Below are 20,361 nucleotides of genomic sequence, written 5' to 3'. Positions count from 1 at the left end.
TAACGAAGAAGAAGGTGAGTGTTTGGTTTATTCAGCTTTTTATCTACAGTGTAGCAAATTGCGATTCAACCAACTTGCGACGTGGTGGTCGCGATTTTTTTAACTGTCTGGTCGTTGGACAAAAACACCGCTGTACTACCATGTAAGCCCAGGAAGGGGGGGGGGGGGAATTCATTGACCGATCGGCGGGTGATGTCAACGAAGGTAACCGGATTTTTAGGTCAATCCTACATTTTGGTCATACTTAAGCGAATGTAATTCGCAAACGGTTTGGTTGTTAAGTAAATGCGTTATAGCGATTCTGCTCCTGACAGATAGCGACTTCCGCACCATTATTCCGCGCTGTCGTAGTCAAAAGAGTCGTCTGGACGATAGTCTGCTGTCTCATGATCCATCTCGGCATCGTCGGCCTCTGAACCCACAGCACTAGAGCAGGATTCAGGGTCATCAGTGGCGATGGTAGGCTGCTCTCATAAGTCTATGCTCTTCTCTGACCCCACAATGTCGGCGGCCTGACGCAGTTGAGGCGCACTCGGCAGCTGGAGACGTTTCCGCCGAGGAGGCCTACCGAGCCTGGAATGGATAACAACGCGCGGTGCCGCATATTCGTGAGAAATACCTTTTCGTGACCTACATTACGCGATGGGGGCCGTCTCATGTTGAAGTGTCAAGCTCGAGTGCTGAGCTGTGGTGCGATGGGTTAGCTACTGAACTTCTAGGCGCGTATAATTTTTCTAAGTGAATGCTACAAAGCACGAAATAGAATCCGGAGACGATGTCGAAATTTCATAATAATGGGTTCCCTACGTATGTATTCTATTCAACCCATTTTACAATTATGTGTACGGTATTGTAAATTGTAAATTATTCTGGGAGGGTTATTAATACACTGTAACCCTATCGACGGTGTAGCTTACACCTTTTTTTCATTTTGACTTCCCAGATGCCAGAATTGCACCAGCCCAGGGTCTCCGCGCGACGCAGCAGCAGCCGTTGCGTTGCTTCATTCAGCGCAGGCGCTGACTCAAGCTCACCGCTGAAGCACAGCGTGGCTTCGATCATCACCTGTTGCCAGCTTTGCCACAAGCACAAGCGCGCACTTCTAGGCTAGAAGTTCTAAAGCCAACCAGCGGACCTGTTTGTTGCTCACGCTTGCACTGTCCGACCTGTGATCATGAGGCGATACATCGCATGGGCCGCACAGTGCCGGCTGGTTGGGCCACGATTACCGACGGCATATGACTGAGCAAACGTATTCTCTCCTCTCCCGACGCTCACCGCAAACCAGCGCATTCAAGAATCGACGACCCAGCGCCAAGTGAGACCCACGCAGTCCGTTGTCTCTTCGGTGATGACGCCTCGCTGGAGTTCCGCGCTCCTGCCAACGCTGGCGCTCGCCGCGCTTGCACCCACGCAAGTGCGCGCTGCCGCCGCCGACCAAATGGACTTCGCTGCCTGTCCGGTCCGCCACAGCCCCGAATACCACTGCTGCGAGTACTCGGAGACCACCAAGGTGCTCTACACCAAGTACAACCGGCCGTCGGGCGGAGACTACCGAGTCGTACTACGTGGACGGCTGGAACAAGCAGCGCCAAGTCAACTTCCCGTACACCATGTACCACCCGACCACACAGGAGTTCTACTACAACGAACCGAGCTCGGTGTGTCGGGTGCAGGCTGTGGCCAATACGGAGACGGGGGAGTTGACGGAGCAGTTGCAGTGCGCCGACACGAACTCGTCGCTGGCCGAGGACTCGCAGGACAGCACCGTTTTCTGGGCATACGACGGCAATTCGCGCAGCAACAACGCGTCGTTCCCTGCGGGCGCCAAGTGCTACAGCATCATGCTGCATGATGGCACCGTCGATACCCACCTGAAGGAGGCCTGTTCGTCCCCGCTCAATGCTCCAGGAGAAAGAGAAATATCGGCGAGGTTTACCACCTGCATGGAGACGCCACTGGTTCTGATTTACCTGTCATTCTTGGCGTTCTTCGTGTTGTTGGGGGTCTGGGAAGTCTACAGAGAGTACATGACAAGAGGGGAGCACCCAGCCACTGAAGTTAGTAAAAAACTGCTGGACACGCCGTTGATGAAGCCGGCTTCGGAAAGTATCGGTGGCCGCCGCACGAGTATTCGAGTATCAGATGTGATGATGCAGGCTTCGGCTAGCGAGGAGATCGTGCAGACCGGATACTCGGATTCGTACGTGGGGACTTTCGTATTTGGTGGCGTCACTATCCCTACACGTCATGCTGATCGTGATCATCCTCGACTTCTACCGGAAATTCGATCCGCCTCTGTTCGACGCAATGGAGGACAATAGGGCTGTTTCGTGCACCGGTTTTGGTAGGGTTATACCTGTAATTTCAAGCTTTTTAATCGTTCTTAGTAGAGAATCTTCATTGATGTCTCAATGGGCTATCTCCATAATAAAGGGCTGATGAATTTGCACGAAAGTACTTTCGTGCACTTTCGAGCACTGCACGAAACAGCCCTAGAGGACAATACTGCCGTCTTCTTCGTGGTTTGGATCTTCGCATTTGCTTGGTTCGTCTCAATCATGACGAAGCAAGACCGCATTTTCAACTACTTTCGTCTCCGTGTCTCTCTCTCGACAAGTGCCAGTACGTGTACATGCTCAAGCGTGACGACACGGAGGGTTTGCTGGCCGATCGCTCGGGTGTGTCCGACTTCGTGGCTAAAATCGAGGGCTTCTTCGCGTCCAAGGGCAAGATCAGCGGCTACCGCACCACGGTTCCGGTCATGGAGGTGGACGGTCTCCGCATCGTGGAGTTCCAACACCTGCGCTACGTGTACGAGGAGACCGAACAGCGCTTCGTCCCTGGTGCTGTGGCGCTCGGACGCACGTACAACGACATGCTGCAAGAGGCTAGCGGCCTGTCGGACTCGGAGGCCAAGCACCGCATCAACACGGTGGGCCGCAACTCGGTGGACGTCGAGATGCCGTCGCTACCGGTGTCCATGGCGCACGAGTTCTTCACGCTCTTCTACATCTACCAGATCATGTGCTACTACGTCTGGTACTACTTCACGTACTGGAACATGGGCATCGTCATGACGGTCGTGGTACTGGGCGCGGCCGTGGTCAACATCTACACGCAGCGGCAGATCCAGTCGTCCATCGTGCAGATGACCCGCTACCGCACGGATGTGACGGTGTTCCGCGACGGTGAGTGGCGCGTGTTGTCCTCGCCCGAGATCGCTCCGGGCGACCTCGTCAAGGTGTCGGAGAACTGGGTGGTGCCGTGCGATATGGCCATCGTCAAGGGCACGACGGTGTGTGACGAGTCGATGCTGACGGGCGAGTCGATGCCTGTGCAGAAGTTCCCGATCCCGGAGCGCAGCACGGAGGTGTACGACCCGGAGAAGAGCAGCAAGAAGCACACGCTGTTCGCCGGCACGCGCGTGCTGTCCTCGGGCCGCAACGAGGAGATCCTGGCCATCGTGCAGACGACGGGAGCTCACACGACCAAGGGCCAGTTGATCCAGTCCATCCTGTTCCCGATCCCCATGCGCTTCAAGTACAACGAGCACCTCAAGATGCTGATCTCGCTTCTGCTGATCTACGCCGTCATCGCCTGTATCCTTGTCATCAACTTCCTGCTGAGCAACGGCAAGCTCAGCAACCGCTACGCCGCCTTCTGCTACGCCATTTTCGTGCTCTCGTGCGTCATCAGTCCGCTTTTGCCCGTGGTCATTACGGTGGGCCAAGTAAACGCTTCGCAGCGCCTCGAGAAGCAAGGCATCTTCTCTCTCAACGTCCAGCGGATCACGCTCTGCGGTAAGGTGCGCATCTTCTGCTTCGACAAGACTGGCACGCTTACCAAGCAGGGCCTCGACTTCCTCGGCGTGCAGCCCGTCAAGGACTGCAGGTTCACGCCGATCGTGAACGACGTCAAGGACGCGCCGTCGGCCGAAGAGCTGCTGTACGCGCTGTCGACGTGCCACTCGGTCGGGTCGCTCGAGGACCGCCTGGTAGGCAACGAGGTGGAGGTGCGCATGTTCACGGCGACGGGCTGGGAGCTGGTGGAGAAGGAGGGCGAGCAGCCGTGCGTCAGGTCCAAGGTGGACCCGGGTCTCGAGCTCGAGTTCGTCAAGCGCTACGACTTCGACCACCACCGCATGTCCATGAGCGTGGTGGTGCGCAACCGCAGGAGTGGCAAGTACTACGTGTTCTGCAAGGGCTCGTACGAGCGCATGCAGCAGCTGAGCTCGGCGGCCAGCGTGCCCGGCGACTACAAGAGCGTGGCCGACCGGCTCGCCAAGGACGGGTGCTACGTGCTGGGTCTGTCGTACCGCGAGCTGCCGAGCGACTGGACGCACGAGCAAGTGGTGGCGTTCGCCGGCAACCGCGAGGCCGTGGACGAGAACCTGTCGCTGCTGGGGCTCATCCTGTTCCGCAACGAACTCAAGGACGACACGGCCGACGCCATCGCCAAGCTCAAGGGTGGCGACATCCGCACCGTCATGATCACGGGCGACAACGCCATGTGCGGCTGCTACATCGCGCGCCAGAGCGGCATGGTGGACTCGAGCTCGCGCGTGATCCTGGGCGAGATGGTGTCGACGAAGGAGGCCAAGAAGCTAGTCTGGCGCGACGTGGACTCGGAGGAGGAGTACGACCTGGCGGGCGTCAAGCACCTGGTCGCGCAGGGCGAGGACGTGGAGCTGGCCGTCACGGGCGTGGCGTTCGACTACCTGGTGGCCATGGGCGAGATCAAGGGCCTGCTGCTCAACATCCGCATCTTCAGCCGCATGACGCCCGACGGCAAGGTGGAGTGCGTCAAGCTGCACATGGAGACGGGGGCGGTCACGGGCATGTGCGGCGACGGCGGCAACGACTGCGGTGCGCTGCGTTTCGCGCACGCGGGCGTGGCTCTCAGTGACGCGGAGGCGTCGGTGGTGTCGCCGTTCACGAGCCGGGAGAAGACGATTCAGTCGGTGGTGGACCTGTGCCGCGAGGGCCGCTGCAGTGTGGCGACTTCGTTCGCATCGGTCAAGTTCCTCGTCATGTACGGCCTCATCGGCTCCGTGCTGCGAATGTTCATGTACTACCACGCGATCAACCTGTCGCAGTGGTGCTGGATCCTTGTCGAGGGTTTCATGCTGGTCGGGTGCTCGTACGTCATTACTCTGTCGAAGCCTCTGGATGAGTTGAAGGACATGCGTCCGACGTCCAGCCTCATCGGACCCACTACGCTGGCCTCGATCCTCGGACAGGAGGCCATCAACATTATCTACCTGGCCTGCAGCATCCACATGCTCTCGAGCGAGGTCTGGTACTGCCCGTTCTCGCCCGACGATGTCGATGTGGCCAAGTGGTGGCTGCTCTCGGACAACCACATGGCGACGATCCTCTTCGTCTCCATCATTTTCCAGCAGCACACGGCGGCGTGGACCTTCAGCTTCGGCTCCATCTACCGGCAACCGATCTGGCGCAACTACGTGCTGTTGGCCTTCTTCGCGGTGGTCATGGCTCTCGACCTGTACCTGCTTCTGGGCGAGCCCAGCATCGTCACCGACCGGTTCCGCATCTCGAGCAGCACGAATGTCGTTGGCCTCCCGGACATCCCCATGCCCATGAGCTTCCGACTCAAGTACCTCGGCATGATTCTGGGCAACATCTTCACCTGCATCCTGTTTGAGTACGTTGTGGTTCTCGGCCCCGTGCGCTCGTACTTCCGCAACAAGTACCACACGGACGTGCTACCGACGCGGAAGTAGGTATAGTATGAATTTGAAAAAAGGCACTCGTTTAAGTTGATGCTCGCTTGCACTGGACTCGGAATCGGAAGAGAAATTCACGGAAATGTTCGCGTTCGAGCTGCAAGAAGCTCGAAAGCGCTCAAAGTCGGCGGCAACGAACGAGTTGGGGCACCAGAAGACGCCACAGTTCATATCTGCGGTGGTGCATCGCTCCGTTGCGTTGGTCGTCGTGACCAAGGGGACGAGAGTTTCTTTGCTCCCAACGGAGGCACGACGGACACTACAAGAGCAGAGCGTTGACTTGAGAGCTAGCATTGGTGGGTTTGTAGACGCCTTTAGCCTCCAAACTAAGCAGTACGTGCTACCGCAGTCATCCGCATTGCAGCAGCCCAACAGATTGAGCGCTGGTGTCGAGATTTTGTCGCCTACTTGTTGGTGATGTTCAGCAACCATGGTTTTACCAGTGTAGACGTTGTCACCAAGCGGCAGACCCGCTGAACACAACCAACAAAGCGGTGCTCTCATAGCGCGAAGAAGTCTACAGGAGTGCTATAATGTGACGTCTCCTTTGACGATGAAACTCATCGGCCCGCACAGTCTCACTCACAACAGCAGCGCACGAGAGATATACTACATCAAGACAGGTCCAAAATGAAGGGTCCGTGCATGGTCGGTCATCTTCGGGTGGAGAAACGACGTCGAGTTCGTCGATGCCATCTTCGCTGCATACGCAGACGGAGTGTGACGCTGTTCCGGCGCCTCCTTTTCCTCTGCCGGATCCGCTGACTCGGGGACCATTCAAGCGCGCACTGCTTGGGACGCCTGCTCCCGTCTCGATCCATTGATGCTAGCTGAACCTCGGATGATTCTCATCAACTCAGTGGCAAAACGTTTCTCTTTGTGAGTCGAAGATTGCTGTATTAGACGTTTATTAACTTTTCTCCGTATTCCGTCCGCGAACAGGCAACTTGACTCACACCAGCCTTCAGCGGCTGCTCTCCTCCAGGTCCATGCGGCAGCAGAGTTCATGCAGGAACGAGCGCGCCCACTTGTGGCCACGTCCTCGTGACTTGACAAAGTTGCTCAGAGTCGCCTCTCGCTGCACTGGTGGACGAAGTAACTCACGGAATGCAGGCTCCACCACAGCTTCCTGGCGCCTGGCAAGCATCGTCTCCCCGTTGAAAAGGTGGCAGCCTACCGTTGATAGCAGGGGGAGAGCACAATCCAGACGAGAGCCAAGCACCAGCCGCACATCTTGAAACTTGGTGCCCACACCGACACGATCAATTGCTTCACACGCAAAGGCGAAGTTCAAGAAGCGGAAGCTGCACGCAGTTGAATTCGACCAAAGCAACTCCAGGATGTGGTCCGCTTCACGCTCGGACACCAACAACACCTCCCCACTGTCGAATACCAGCACAACGTCAATTACTCGCAGGAACTCGTTCATACGGTCGACACCCGATCGAATCGTGGTCGTCGTGAAGAACTTTTCCGTTCCAAAGATCCGGGCAGCTTTCCAGGAGAGACCTGCCAGGTTCTTAGGCGAGATCCACCGACGAAGGAAGCTCTCCACGTCCGATACTTTGACGACCCTCTTGAGATCGTCGATAGATCGAGCGCTGAAGATCCTCCTGTAGTCCCAAGTCTTCTCTTTCGCAGGCTTACAGTCTGCCAATTCAGTCTCTTGCTCCTGTTGGACCTCCTCCTCCACCTGCAGCTCGCGCTCGCACTCGTCCGTGTGCAAGCTCACGTACACTTCGTCGTCCAGTCCGTATTTGGCGCCTCGTTCACAGATTCGAGCAATCAGCGCATCGTCCAGCCCCCGGACCTTGGTCTCAATGGCGTGCGAAAGCTTGACGGGCTTGAGGTTTCCTTCGTACAAGAATTCCAGCGACCAATTCTCATCAATCAACTCAGTGGTTGGGTCCAGCTGCGTCTTGCGGAAGTGAATGCCGTTGCCGGCCCACTCCAGTAATCCACGTACAGACTCCGCTTTCGTGTTGTCCACGACCCAGTTCAGCACGTCGACAGCAGTCAAGCCCGAGACTTCACTCTTGTCGCTACTTTGCAGAACACTCTGCGCTACCTCATCGAAGCTCGCGATCCACAGCGTTTGGCTGCATCCGAGCTGCCGCATCCGACCCGCACCTTGCATCAGTTTGTCCTTCGTGAGCTTCGGGCCCAGAGTCAGCAAGGCCGAGGCTTCGTGAGGCAATTTCATGTCGGATCCTCGCGATCGCGCCTCGTCGAAGATCACGAACGTCTCCTTCTCGTGCATCGACGCGCTCTTCAGCGGCGTCACAAGGCGTCGATGCTTCTCCACAACCACCCAGCAGTTGAACGCCTCGCGACTGTCGTAGTACGTCACGCCCTGAAACTCAAAATCTGGTTGTAAGAGGAGGAATTCAGCCGCGTCATGGTTTGCCACGCCAGCCAGCAACGCGCCGGTGTCAATGAGCGCCTGGACATGTTTCTCCATACAGCATCGGAGAACCGTCTGCCACGGAACCGGAAAACTGTGAGACCTCGGACGGATCACCTCGTACCCTTCTGTCACGCTCACGATCTTGTCGACCATTTTGCCATTTGTGCCCGATTCGTTCGGCTCTCGCTGCATCACTGAAAGCGGGAGCAGGCGGTGGTTGTCGTTCGTGCCCGAAAAACCGATGTTGTTGTCTCCAGCCGCGAGGTTCCAGGCCGTTCGCGAGAGTCGTTGTGGATATTGCTGCGTATCCCTCGCGAACACGCACGTGTTCAGATAAAAGTTGATGGCCTCCATGCAGAACTTGTAGACCCTGCAGAGTGTTCCGAACTGCCTGGCGTCACTAAGACTGACATGGCGCACGTCGCACAAGGCCTTTTGTTTCTCCGCGCTCAAACCACCTTCGATACTAGCGAACCACTGGCTGTACTTTTGGCGTTGCTCCGATATGTCCAAGCGCAGCAGCATCCGGAACGTGATTCCAACTTCCTTGTCCGTGAGCCCGCTGTGGTAATAGCCCAGCAAGGTGAGCACGATACACACGTCGGGGTGGCTGAACTCCGATCGCTCGGAAGGAACATCCGCCGCTCGGAAGGGGATTGCGATCTTCTTCGACCGTGAGCCAGGAAAGGGGAGTCCGAAGTCCACTCGATAGCGCTGCTCCATGCAGTGTTCAAGTACACCGAACGCTACGAGCCCTCGCAATGCGAGTAGTTGACTTAGGTACGGTAAGAATCTGCTAACACCGTCTCCCAGGGCGTCTTGCAAACTCACATCGGAGTTGGTAAGTGCAGTGAGCAGCGGGCCACGGAGATTCATACCCCCCAGAGTACTCAGCCACATCAGCTCGAACGGGGCGTTGTCGACCAGGTCCAGCACCAACGCCCTCTTCAGTTCTTCTCGCAGTGGCTCAGTGCTTTCCACGACAACGTTCAGTCGGGTTCCTTCAAATGCGCCGAAGCGCGTCGCGTAGTCTGGCGACGAGCAGGCGACGTGAGAAGCTCGAAGGATTCTAGCGACTCGAGAGCGAGGCGATTTGTCGGCTACGACGCGCAGTAAGGCTTCAGCTACTGTCCACCGCTCAGTTCCACTGCAAAGTGGAATCGGAGTCCCCACCGCGTAGATCAAATGGTACTTGTGGTGCAGTAGAGCGTCGCACTCGTCCAAAACGTCCACAAACTGATCGTTGTCGAGAATCTCGTCCAGCGCTTTCGCGAGAGATTCGTCGTTGCCCACTTCCAGACGCTTCAGCTCCAGGGACATGCGATGAGCGGGCGACACCACTTGAATGCCCCCAAACAATCGCAGCTCCTGCAGGGAATCTCGCATGAGCTCGAGGCTACGCTCGTCCAAGTCCATTTGGCGGTGGAAAGGCTGCTCCGAGATACACATCTGAGCGCTCGAGGCCGACAAGAAGCGATGCATAAAGTGGCGAGCTTCACTCAGTAATGGGCCCAAGAAGTGGGCGCGCACCACGCGCGGGCAACGGCTTCGCGTGAGGTGCAGGAACAGCATGGGCAGGATCACGCGGGTCTTGCCTCGACCCATATTCAGCTGACACACCGTCCCCGGCCGGTTGATCAGGTGCTGTGCGGTGATATACTGTTCATGACGGATCTGGAGCCTCCCTTCCACCTCGAACGCGAGCCAGTACGGGAACTCCGTCGACTGCCACTCACGCACATTGACGAGCTCGTCTATCAGTTGAGTGTTTGACAGCTCTCCACTACCTCGCGCCTTCCAGATCAGTCGCTCCAGTTTGTCTTCCAGCACGCAAATTTCCATATAGAGGAGAACCCCCTTCTTGAATTCCTCCCTCGCTTGTTCATGCAGCCTTAAAGTCACCGCGTACAGAGCTTCATCGTCGAAAGCGCACCGAATGATGTCGCTTACAGTCAGCAAAGGCAAATAGTTGACTAGAGCCAGAAGGCGATCGCGTTTGCCACTCGTAGCCTTAGCAAACGCACCCCACAGATAATTCTCCATCTCAGATCGGCGAGACGAAACATCAGCCAGCAACGTCGTCAATGAACCGAGAAGCGCATCTGGGGAGACCTGGAGCTGCAGTTGGGGCTGGGCGTGGTAGCTATTCCAGCTTAGTTCGAGTTCGTCCAGCATCCCTTTGCCCATAGCGTCGGTATTGTGGTTGCGCAGGGGCAGGGGCGGTGCTTCTCTTGTTGCAGGAGTTTGTCGGACAAGACAACCAAGCTCCGCTTCGATAGTTCCCGCGTAGTCATCGATCACAGGGATCGGGTCCAGTGACACACGCTCCTGGTCGAGGACGGTCACTGGCACATACTGCGCGTATCCGAGAATCTGCTTCTCCTCATCACTTCGGAACTTCGCGCGCAACAGATTCCGCGCGACGCGTCCAGCACACATATCGCTGTAGTCGGTTTGTTCATCGACACAGTTCATGGATAAGTCGCTCGTTTGCGTCCGCCCAAAGAGAAACACTAGTCGATAGGCCTCTGAAAGCAAGGCTACTGCTAGAATCTTCACCGCTGGCTCGCGGTAACTGAGTTTGCAAATGGTCTCCAAAGTTTCCCTCTCGAACACGGAATATGGCTGGCTGGAGCGACAGCCTCGTAGCATTTGCAGCGCTGCCTCTGCTCCCGTCATCTGCAGCCGCTTGCTCGGTACATTCGTCCCAGCTCGAACACAAACCGCGGCCAACTGCAGTCTCGCGCCAATCGTCTCGGTTTCAAACGTCCTCAGGCGGCGGTGAACGTCGTAGCAAACCACACCCACAAGGCTGTCTGCTTCACTGGGAACACTGATATCAACGAGGCCTTGAGGAGTTTCAACCACTGGTCCAACTGGTAGCAGCATGCGCACCTCCGGTCGTGACGTGTCGGATTTGTCTTGCAGCTCCAGCACCAGATACCGACTGAATCGGGGTAGGAAGTCATCGAACTGCTGGCTTGTGGCCAACTTGTACCCCTTGTGCTCCACGGACTCAAGCTCCATCTCCTCATTCAGACAAAAGCTCAGCTTGAATCTTGGAAGTTCGACCTTCAGCACACCGTTGGACGACTTGAGCGGGTGCAGGAACTCTTCATCCTCGAATTTTGCTAACACTTTCAATACGCTGAGAAGGGATTCTTCTTTCATAACGAACCGATCGTAGCCGTCAAGGTTGGCCAAAATGGATTCGTACGAGAGCGTGGTGTCGCTCAACGGCACTTGGTAGCACTGTAACGCGCCAGTATCATTGAATGTAGCCACAAAATACACATTACGGCACTGGGCCTGCTTGGGTCTGAAAAGCACGCACTTCCGCTCGACCCAGTACCAATGCGAATACAATTCACGAAGTCTAGCTGGAAACAGCTTACTAAACGCTGCGATCCAGCTGGCAGAGCACAACTGCAGGGTACTGATGACATCGCGCGCCGAGTCCACATCGATCTCCTGGACGAGTAACTCGTCATCGTCCTGCAGCTCAAACTCGTACAACCGCTCGCAGTGCTTACTTTCAGTCTGGAAGGTACCGCCAACAGTTATCACCTCGAAGTTGCATTGCCCGAATAGGCTCTGGAAGCGCTCGTGCTCTCGAATGTTGGATGGAAGTCCGCCAGGAGCGTTGCCATCCGTCAGAACGATGCCCGAGAACAAATTAATCGCGTAGCGGGAGTCTGAAGTTTCAAAACAACTTCCAAACTGGCAGCCATTCTCTGAAAACTGATCAACTCGCTTCCACTCCAGCTGACTGGGCGACGTCGCACTCACCAAATTCAGCAAAGCTGTGAGCACAGCATCTGTACCTCGTCTCTCCACGTACGCGATGATCTCCGCCATCCGGCGAGTCATCATCTCGGTAACCTTGCTCTCAATGCGAACCATTTCTTCCGTAGAGGGGGTGCTGATGTTTGCACACAAGAAGGAAGTGTGAAACAGCACAACCAACTCGCAGACTTCCTGAACTGCCTCATCATCCAGCGGGCCAAGCTTGAACGCCAGCAGAGCGTATCCATACAGAATGCACTCCTTCTGACGCACTGCGGTGACTCGGTCTCGTGAGCACTCGCCCTCGTCTTTCAAACGCAAATCTTCAGCCCACCGCCTCGCCGTTCTTGCAAATAACTTCACAACATGATTCGCCCCCGTCGTAAACTGATGCGCATACCCCGCCAACTCACTCAGCAGCGGGACATTCTCAAAAGAACGAGGGGTTTGCTCTAATTTAACTGCGATCGTCTCCAGCGTGGCGCAAAATGTCTTCAAACCCTCGTCACCTCGCAGCATGTCCGTCTTCCAGAGCAGTCTCGGCTCGGCTTCGTCTGTGAGGTCGCCAACTTGGTAGAGCGCTTGCCGCACGATCGTCCCCACACACGTGTGCGACCACGGCAAGACGTCGTCAAGCAGAGCCCATTGGAATTTGCGGAACTGTTGGTTCGGAAACGCGCGCAGAGATCCCAGCGCTAGGAACGCCGCCTTCTCAAAGACTTCCGGCTGCTGGCGAGCTTTCGCGTAGACGATATTCCCTCTCGTATCGTCTCCGCCAGGCCACGCGTTCATCCACTGGAAGTGTGGGAATGGCTCCGGGAGTCTCTCGATGAAGCTGTTGATCGCGCTTGTCGGAGCGACGTTGAACGGGTTGAGGACCTCTCTCCTTGAGTCCTTCCACGTTAACGACGTACCGCGTAGTATCGGGTTCACGACGCATTGAGCTTTGTACTGCGATATGGTCTCCAAGCTGTCTACAGTCCTTGGCCCGTCGTATCCAGGAAGGTAGAAGCTGCCTGGAATCGTTGTGAACAGCGTTGTCGTCACAGAAATCGCTCGAATCGGTGCATACCCATAGTAAAACTGCTGCCAGGTTGTGGGGATCAACTGGGGCAGTGCTTTCATTGTGGTCGTAGCCTCCGCTGGGCCAAGCGCTCGCTGTGCGGTAAGACACAGGTTGCCCAAAATCTCCAGCTTCCGGGGCATTGTCAGCATGAAAATGACTTGGATGGCGTCGTCTTTCGCTGCAGGAAGCGGCCGGGTTAGTAGCTGAGGAGCCTCGAGCGTCCTCTTCAGCGACTGCATCTTCTTCTTGACCTCGGCCTTCATCTTCTTGATGTCCGCCTGAAGCCGAATTTGGGCCGCCCCACTTTCTCGAGCTTTGTTGCTGAATTGACCGGGGGGATCCACGCGGTTGTTTTCGTCCGCGAGCTCGCGGTTTTTGGACACGAGCTCCTCTTGCAGACGAGCAATCGTTGCACGGATCTCGGCCGCGTCCCTCTTCTTCCGCTCGACTTTGCCCCACCCCTTTTGAACGTGGACTTCCCAGTTCTCAACCTCGCGGTTGTAGGCAGCGACCATCGCGCTGCTGTCCAGTCCAAACCTTCGCGCGAACCCAAACGTGGGGCCTTGGTTCATCATGTGAAAGAGCTGGAGCCCCTTGGTGCGGTCATTCCACCCGCGACTGTACTCGGCAACGTTTTGTAGCGCGGAGATGGCAGCTCGCTCGCTCAGAACCGCCACCTTGAGGTCCTTCCAGTCCAGCGCAATGTTGTATTCGGCACACAGCGGCACGTCGACAACACAACTTTTGTGAACGAGACAGAACGCAATCCACAGCACGAGCAGTTCACGACTGCGCTGCTCCACGTCCAAGACGGACTTATCTCGAGGGAGCTGACGCCACGTAGCCGCGGCATTTTGGTAGGCGGTAACGAGTGACTGCATCTGCTCGACGAATTGTCCTTCGTCGTTGTCGGCAACTTGATCGTCATCCACCAGTTCATGAGATCTCGTGAACATGAACGTCTCCACCGTCCGCAGCACCAAGACGCACTTATTCGCGTTCGATGCGCCGGTGGTTTTCTCCCACCCGAGCAGATCTCGGAGACTGCACATCGCTCCGTCAATGAACCAGCACCCGTTCAGATTTCCCAACGCACGGCGGCGGCGCTCTTCTGCATCTTCATCGCCGTTCAAACCCTTGCCTCGCTTAGGGGATTCAATCAGCACTTCGGAACTCAGTGTGTTGAGTTGTTGCAACGCTGTGGAGTCTGGTAGATGGTACTGCGATGTACTCTGTCGGTTCAACTGACCGATTAATTCGTCAATGTTGGCCCGGAGCGCAGCGCATTCGTCTTGCAGACCGGAGACGTCGTACCCGCCGTCCAGAAGCTCCACGAGGCTCTGAACAACGACTTCCAGCGTGGAAAACAAGTCGTCCACTGAGTCGCACCCGCTTTTCACGTCGATCCCTCGTCGAAAGGCTCCTTGAGTCTGGGTCATCGTCTTCTTGAGCAAACCCAAGTGAAACATTGCCATCGTCTTCCGGAACAAGCCTGGACCACAGCAGAGGTTGCGCGATATCGCCGCGTGTACTAGCGGCCAGCAGGTGTCACGAGGTCGTCCCCCAGTGTGCTGCCCAACATCCGTCGTTCCGCCGTGGGGAGAAAACCGCTTGTCACGTTCAAACCCGTTGTCGTCGTTCTCTTCCTTGGCCGAAGTGACTGCAGCAACCGCACGACGCACCACGGCTGCAATGAACTGCGGCGTCTTCTGATGCCCCAAGTCGTTAATCGCTGCGCTCCGCTTCGAGCCTTTGCCCTGTTGCGCTTTCCACAGCTTCGAGTCGAACTTTTTGTTGAAGTTCTCCTCCAGCGCCGAGTCCAAGTCGGCGCAGTGCAGCACGTGATACGCCTTGGGGACGGCGCTATGAACACACTCGCCCGTCGGCAGGAAGTGCAGCGTGCGCTCCCACCCGTCGACGAAAAGCACCTCGAGCTTCACCACCGCCGCGTTCACCTTTGTCTTCTGCAGCGCGCAGCCGTACGCCGGCAGCCACGGATCGTACCAAACGTCTCCGCGTTTGTGGACATCGTCGGCTGCAGCTTCCAGACGCCGACGAACCTCGTGGAGTTGATCAACCTCGTGCTCGCTGAAGACCGAGACCGGAACTATGCGATCGTCTGCGAGCGGGTTGACTCGACCGCAGCCGAGGTTTGACTCCGACTCCGGGGTTAAGCTAGCCACAAACGCTGTGAATTTGCCCACCAAAGTCACGCACAGAGCTGCGTCTTGGCGATCACTCGGGGTCTTGTGCTTGAAGCGAAATATCACGTTGAGAAGCTCGTTTTGATCGGTTTTGGGCCGCTTACGCGTAGGCCCCAGACACGGAAAGACGTCGATGTGGCTCCCAGGTTGCCAACTTCGGTTCATGGCGATCACAAGAAGGAGGAAAAGCGAATATGACCATAACCCAAAATGTGTCGGTCGCTTTACTGGTGAGTTTCTGAGAATCATCTCAACGTTCGTATTGATGGATCAGGATCCAAGCTTACGAACTCCACGTCGTTTCTCCACCCGAAGATGACCATCCACGGTCCCTTCATCTTGGACTGTCTTGGCCTGTTACGCGCTGCTGTTGTATGAAAGTGTGCGGGCACTGTGGTGAGAACCAACGTGCCACGAAGACTTCACGTTGTATGAATTTGGATATTGAGCATTCCTTTGTCGATAGATTGCTTCGAATTATAAGAGAACTTGTTTCGTGTCTAATAAAATGCGCTCACGCCCGACTAACCCCTCGCTCCCTACCTTAGATGCAGTCGTCCAGGTCCATGCGGGCGCAGAGCTCCTGCAGGAACGAGTGCGTCCACTTGTGCGTGTTGCCGCGCGACTTGACAAAGTTGCTCAACGTCCCTCTCGCTGGTTTAAGAGACCGAGGAACTCGCGGAAGACAGGCTTCAGTTCTCCTTGTTGGCGCTCACCAACCATTGTCTCGCCGTTGTAGACGTGGCTCGCAACTGTCGCCAGCAACGTCAGACTACCAGCACCAGCGCCGGACCCGAGCTCTAGATCGATTCCATCACCAAACTTGGCTGTAGCATCAACACTTCGGATACTCTTGTAAGCGAAGGCGAGGTTGACAAAGCGAACGCTGATCTTGGCCAAATCTCTGCGGCTTGACCACAGCAGCTGCAGGATGTGGTCCGCCTCGCACCCGGACACCAGCAGAACCTCGCCGTTACCAAGCACCACCATCACATCGACCACGCCCAGGAAGTCACTCAGCTGATCCTTGCCTTCACGCGCCAGAATGGTCGAGAAAAAGTTTTCAGTGCCGAAGATGCGAGCGCGGGACCAAGCCAAGTCAGCGACTGCCTCAGGCCGAACCCACTTGCGAATGAAGCTCTCCATGTCGACGACCTCCACGACTCCAGCCAGCTCCTTCACAGACTTCGCCTGCAAGGTGGCACTATAGTTCCACGTCTTCTCCGATGCGGGGATGTATTGCGCCAGTTCGAGCTCCCGCTGGTGTTGCACTTCCTCTTCCACCTGCAGCTCGCGCTCGCACTCGTCCGTGTGCAAGCTCACGTACACTTCGTCGTCCAGTCCGTATTTGGCGCCTCGTTCACAGATTCGAGCAATCAGCGCATCGTCCAGCCCCCGGACCTTGGTCTCAATGGCGTGCGAAAGCTTGACGGGCTTGAGGTTTCCTTCGTACAAGAATTCCAGCGACCAATTCTCATCAATCAACTCAGTGGTTGGGTCCAGCTGCGTCTTGCGGAAGTGAATGCCGTTGCCGGCCCACTCCAGTAATCCACGTACAGACTCCGCTTTCGTGTTGTCCACGACCCAGTTCAGCACGTCGACAGCAGTCAAGCCCGAGACTTCACTCTTGTCGCTACTTTGCAGAACACTCTGCGCTACCTCATCGAAGCTCGCGATCCACAGCGTTTGGCTGCATCCGAGCTGCCGCATCCGACCCGCACCTTGCATCAGTTTGTCCTTCGTGAGCTTCGGGCCCAGAGTCAGCAAGGCCGAGGCTTCGTGAGGCAATTTCATGTCGGATCCTCGCGATCGCGCCTCGTCGAAGATCACGAACGTCTCCTTCTCGTGCATCGACGCGCTCTTCAGCGGCGTCACAAGGCGTCGATGCTTCTCCACAACCACCCAGCAGTTGAACGCCTCGCGACTGTCGTAGTACGTCACGCCCTGAAACTCAAAATCTGGTTGTAAGAGGAGGAATTCAGCCGCGTCATGGTTTGCCACGCCAGCCAGCAGCGCTCCAGTATCGATCAAAGCTTGGGCGCCCCTATCCACGGCATAAAGAAGGATACTTTGAAGGAATATCCGCCGCGCGGTAGGGGATCGCGATTTTCGTGGGCCATGAGCCAGGAACAGGAAGCCCAAACTCCACGCGGTACCGTTTCTCCATACAATGTTCCAGCACCCCGAACGCAATCAGTCCTCGCAGCGCCAATAGTTGGGATAAGTAGGGAGTAAACCTCTGTCTGTGACCCCCAAGCGCCTCCTCCAGACTCACGCTTGGGTCAATGATGGCCTTGACAAGCGATTCGCCAGCGTTTGCAGCTCCAAAAGTGCCCAACCACATGAACTCGAAAGGAGCGTCGTCGATCAGATCCCGGACCAGCGCCTCTTTCAGTTGTTCTCGCAAGCCTTCCGTCCGTGCCGGCACGATATTCAGGCGGGTGCCGTCAAACGCGCCGAAGCGTGACGCGTGTATGGTACACGCCATGAGAGGCGTCTTGAGTAACTTGGCCACTCGTGAAGTTTCTTTCTTGCTGGTCATGACTCCCAGTAGACTTTTGCCAAATGCTGGCACTATTGCAATAATCTAGTCAAATTATGATTACCTTCGACAAATGCTGGCACTCGCTGACAAAATTATTAGAAGCACCTAATAAAAGTCTATCATTTGCACACGGATGCATCAGGCCTGAGCAGGTATTATTAGACGCATGCACTCTTAGCGCTCGCACTCGCTTCACTTACAAAGGGATCATTATCCGTACTGACCGTAAATACATCAAACATTTCCAAACTGACCGCAATAACAACACATGGCCAACACTCATTGAAGTTGCAGAGCTTAGCTCGATTATATAAGCCGTACAAACATATTCTAATTAAAGCTCAAGTTGCAGAGCTTAGCTCGATTCTAAGCTGTACAAACATATTCTAATTAAAACTCAAGTTTGTTGAATGCAACCGCCCAGGCATTTTGCTATTCTCACTTCCAGGCAGTCATGGAACGGGGCCAAGCAATCCTGCTGGCCAAGTACGGGAGGCAGACAATTGAGCAGCACGATATATTTTCCACTGCGAAGGACGCCAAGGATTTCTTGAAAGCCTACGCATTCTATCAGAACGTCGATTCATCAGCCGGTATCGTCAGGCCACAAGGTTTGGGAATGCACATCAGAGTCTGCTTGTGACTGGCATGTTACACTGACAAATAGTCTGAATCGAAAGCTGAATCAAAGCACCAAAACACAAAAAATAACTTTTGCCCGGAGAAGGCATGGTTTGTCAGTGACTTGTTTCTTGAACACTCTCCTGGTTGCGACTCTATTGGCAAGTGCTCGACGAAGGTGTTGATGGAGATGCCCGGATTTCAGTCGGCAATGGTTCCAGGGCTGAGCACCTCACGCAAGCGGGTGGCCGAGTCCGTAAAACTCGTAGACAACGTAAACGTCGACCATCGATCTGCAATGTTGTACAAAGCCATCGCTCTTGCAAAGAGGAAGTCAGCTGCAGTCACCGATGACACTTACGACAAGCTCCCATCATTTCTCAGATCGTATGATGTCCAGCCAGGAAACTACCTCGTAGGAACTTGTCCTCTGGGGATACTCGAAATGCGGAACGGCTACGTCTCAAGTGAAGCAGAAATTCCAGATATTGTCAACGAGATCAGCTTCTAGTCAAGACGGTAGTCGGAAATGAGGGCGAATGCATCACCTATACATGAAGTGCATACAATGCGAAGTTGAATTAGAAAGAGCTAATCAACATTTACAATATCATCAATACCTTGCATTGAAATATTTTCTTGCAGGGGCACCATCATGTCCTTCCTCGACCCTCTCTCCGGGTTTGGGGGCACTGGGTATTATTACCACACCGCTCACCCCCCCCACATGCGGATCAAACAAGGACAAATCGGGTCATGAGTCTGAGTCGGCCCCGCACAGCAGCCTCAGTAAATTCGCGAGGTCTACAAGACACATGCACAAAAAAAACTATTTAGTAGACATTTCCGATCACCACTGCTGATGTGTTATCAAACAATTTAATACCGTACCTCCAGTAACAGCACGCGTGCTGAATCAGGTTGCATGCTCCTGCTCGCAAGCAACACCTATACGTACACCATAAATCGATACAGTAAACAGGTCAGACACCTCAACCATACTCGCAGAAATATCCTGAGCTCGTACTGTCTTCAGCTCAGCAGCGGGTGCATCGCCTTGAGGTGTACCGCGGTATCGAGTCCTTCAGCGCCGGCAGCTGGAGTCGAGCACGATATGCAGCCATATTATCTCAGCTGGAGGCGGTCCACGAGAAACGTCTAAACCAAACGAATAGTTGTGTAAGATAAGGAAGATAGAGTCTCAAGATTGAAGCATCTAGCTCAGCGAAGCACTTACCACGGACGTCGCGACGGTCAGCATCCCAGGAGACTAGCCATACCCACCAGCATTAAGACGCTAGACGACATGCTGCCGGGCCTCAACATGATAGGCAATGATAGGACGTCCTGGCATGAACAACTTACTGGGTTCGATGCGGCGGCAACGCAAAAAAGCGAGTGACCTCAACCATCTAACTGCCTAGATCAGAAGTCTTTGCGCCCCGTCCCAGTTGCGGAGCCCCGATCAACTTCAATGAGTGTTGGCCATGTGTTGCTATTGCGGTCAGTTTGGAAATGTTTCATGTATTTACGGTCAGTACGGATAATGATCCCTTACAAAGTAGACATTGTGGCGCAAAATGAACGAAGATGTCGAGAGAGGACCCCGCGGAAAAGCTGGTATTGGCGCAGGAATCACGTTTGGATTACAATTACACTGTTGTAGTCTGTGAGATTATGCCTCCCTTTGGTGTCTGAGTTAGTCTCATTAGTTTATGACTGCGCGAGTTTCCTTAATAAAACTTGGTTCACTTCAAAATTTCGCTCTGGTAAATTTTCTTGATGAAGTACAATATTTTATCAGGAAGCGATGATAATCCACCCGAAATCGATGATATATGGTCAGGTTTTGATAATAATATGCCAGAAACGATCATATTCTATCCCAAAACGATTAGTAAATACCGCAATACCGTCAAGTTAATAATTTTATCAACAATAATGTTTTGAATATTACCTTAAAGCGATAGCATGGCTACAAGT

At 55.1% G+C, this 20,361-nt stretch overlaps 3 protein-coding genes across 3 annotated transcripts; 1 reads left to right on the top strand and 2 right to left on the bottom strand.

Annotated features, from left to right (window-relative positions):
• Positions 1-1,351: 1,351 nt before the first annotated feature.
• Positions 1,352-5,746, top strand: PHYSODRAFT_337897 (hypothetical protein; the record flags this gene model as incomplete). Its single annotated transcript, XM_009535594.1, has 3 exons — positions 1,352-1,513; positions 1,551-2,219; positions 2,621-5,746. 3 exons carry the CDS (start codon positions 1,352-1,354, stop codon positions 5,744-5,746), a joined length of 3,957 nt encoding a protein of 1,318 aa, XP_009533889.1.
• Positions 5,747-6,713: 967 nt separating this feature from the next.
• PHYSODRAFT_520653 (hypothetical protein) lies at positions 6,714-13,889 on the bottom strand (the record flags this gene model as incomplete). Its single annotated transcript, XM_009535593.1, has 3 exons — positions 6,714-10,386; positions 10,513-13,247; positions 13,353-13,889. The coding sequence occupies 3 exons, from the start codon at positions 13,887-13,889 to the stop codon at positions 6,714-6,716; spliced, it is 6,945 nt and encodes a 2,314-aa protein (XP_009533888.1).
• Positions 13,890-15,756: 1,867 nt separating this feature from the next.
• PHYSODRAFT_337895 (hypothetical protein) lies at positions 15,757-17,754 on the bottom strand (the record flags this gene model as incomplete). The annotated part of the gene is made up of 3 exons (XM_009535592.1): positions 15,757-15,866; positions 15,929-17,256; positions 17,369-17,754. 3 exons carry the CDS (start codon positions 17,752-17,754, stop codon positions 15,757-15,759), a joined length of 1,824 nt encoding a protein of 607 aa, XP_009533887.1.
• Between the last annotated feature and the right edge of the window lie 2,607 nt (positions 17,755-20,361).

This window comes from Phytophthora sojae, assembly GCF_000149755.1.
Source record: "Phytophthora sojae unplaced genomic scaffold PHYSOscaffold_8, whole genome shotgun sequence".
In the NCBI taxonomy this organism is placed as follows: Eukaryota; Oomycota; class Peronosporomycetes; order Peronosporales; family Peronosporaceae; genus Phytophthora; species Phytophthora sojae.
Note: the sequence above shows the minus strand (reverse complement) of the source record. Positions and strands in the feature narration are given on the sequence as shown.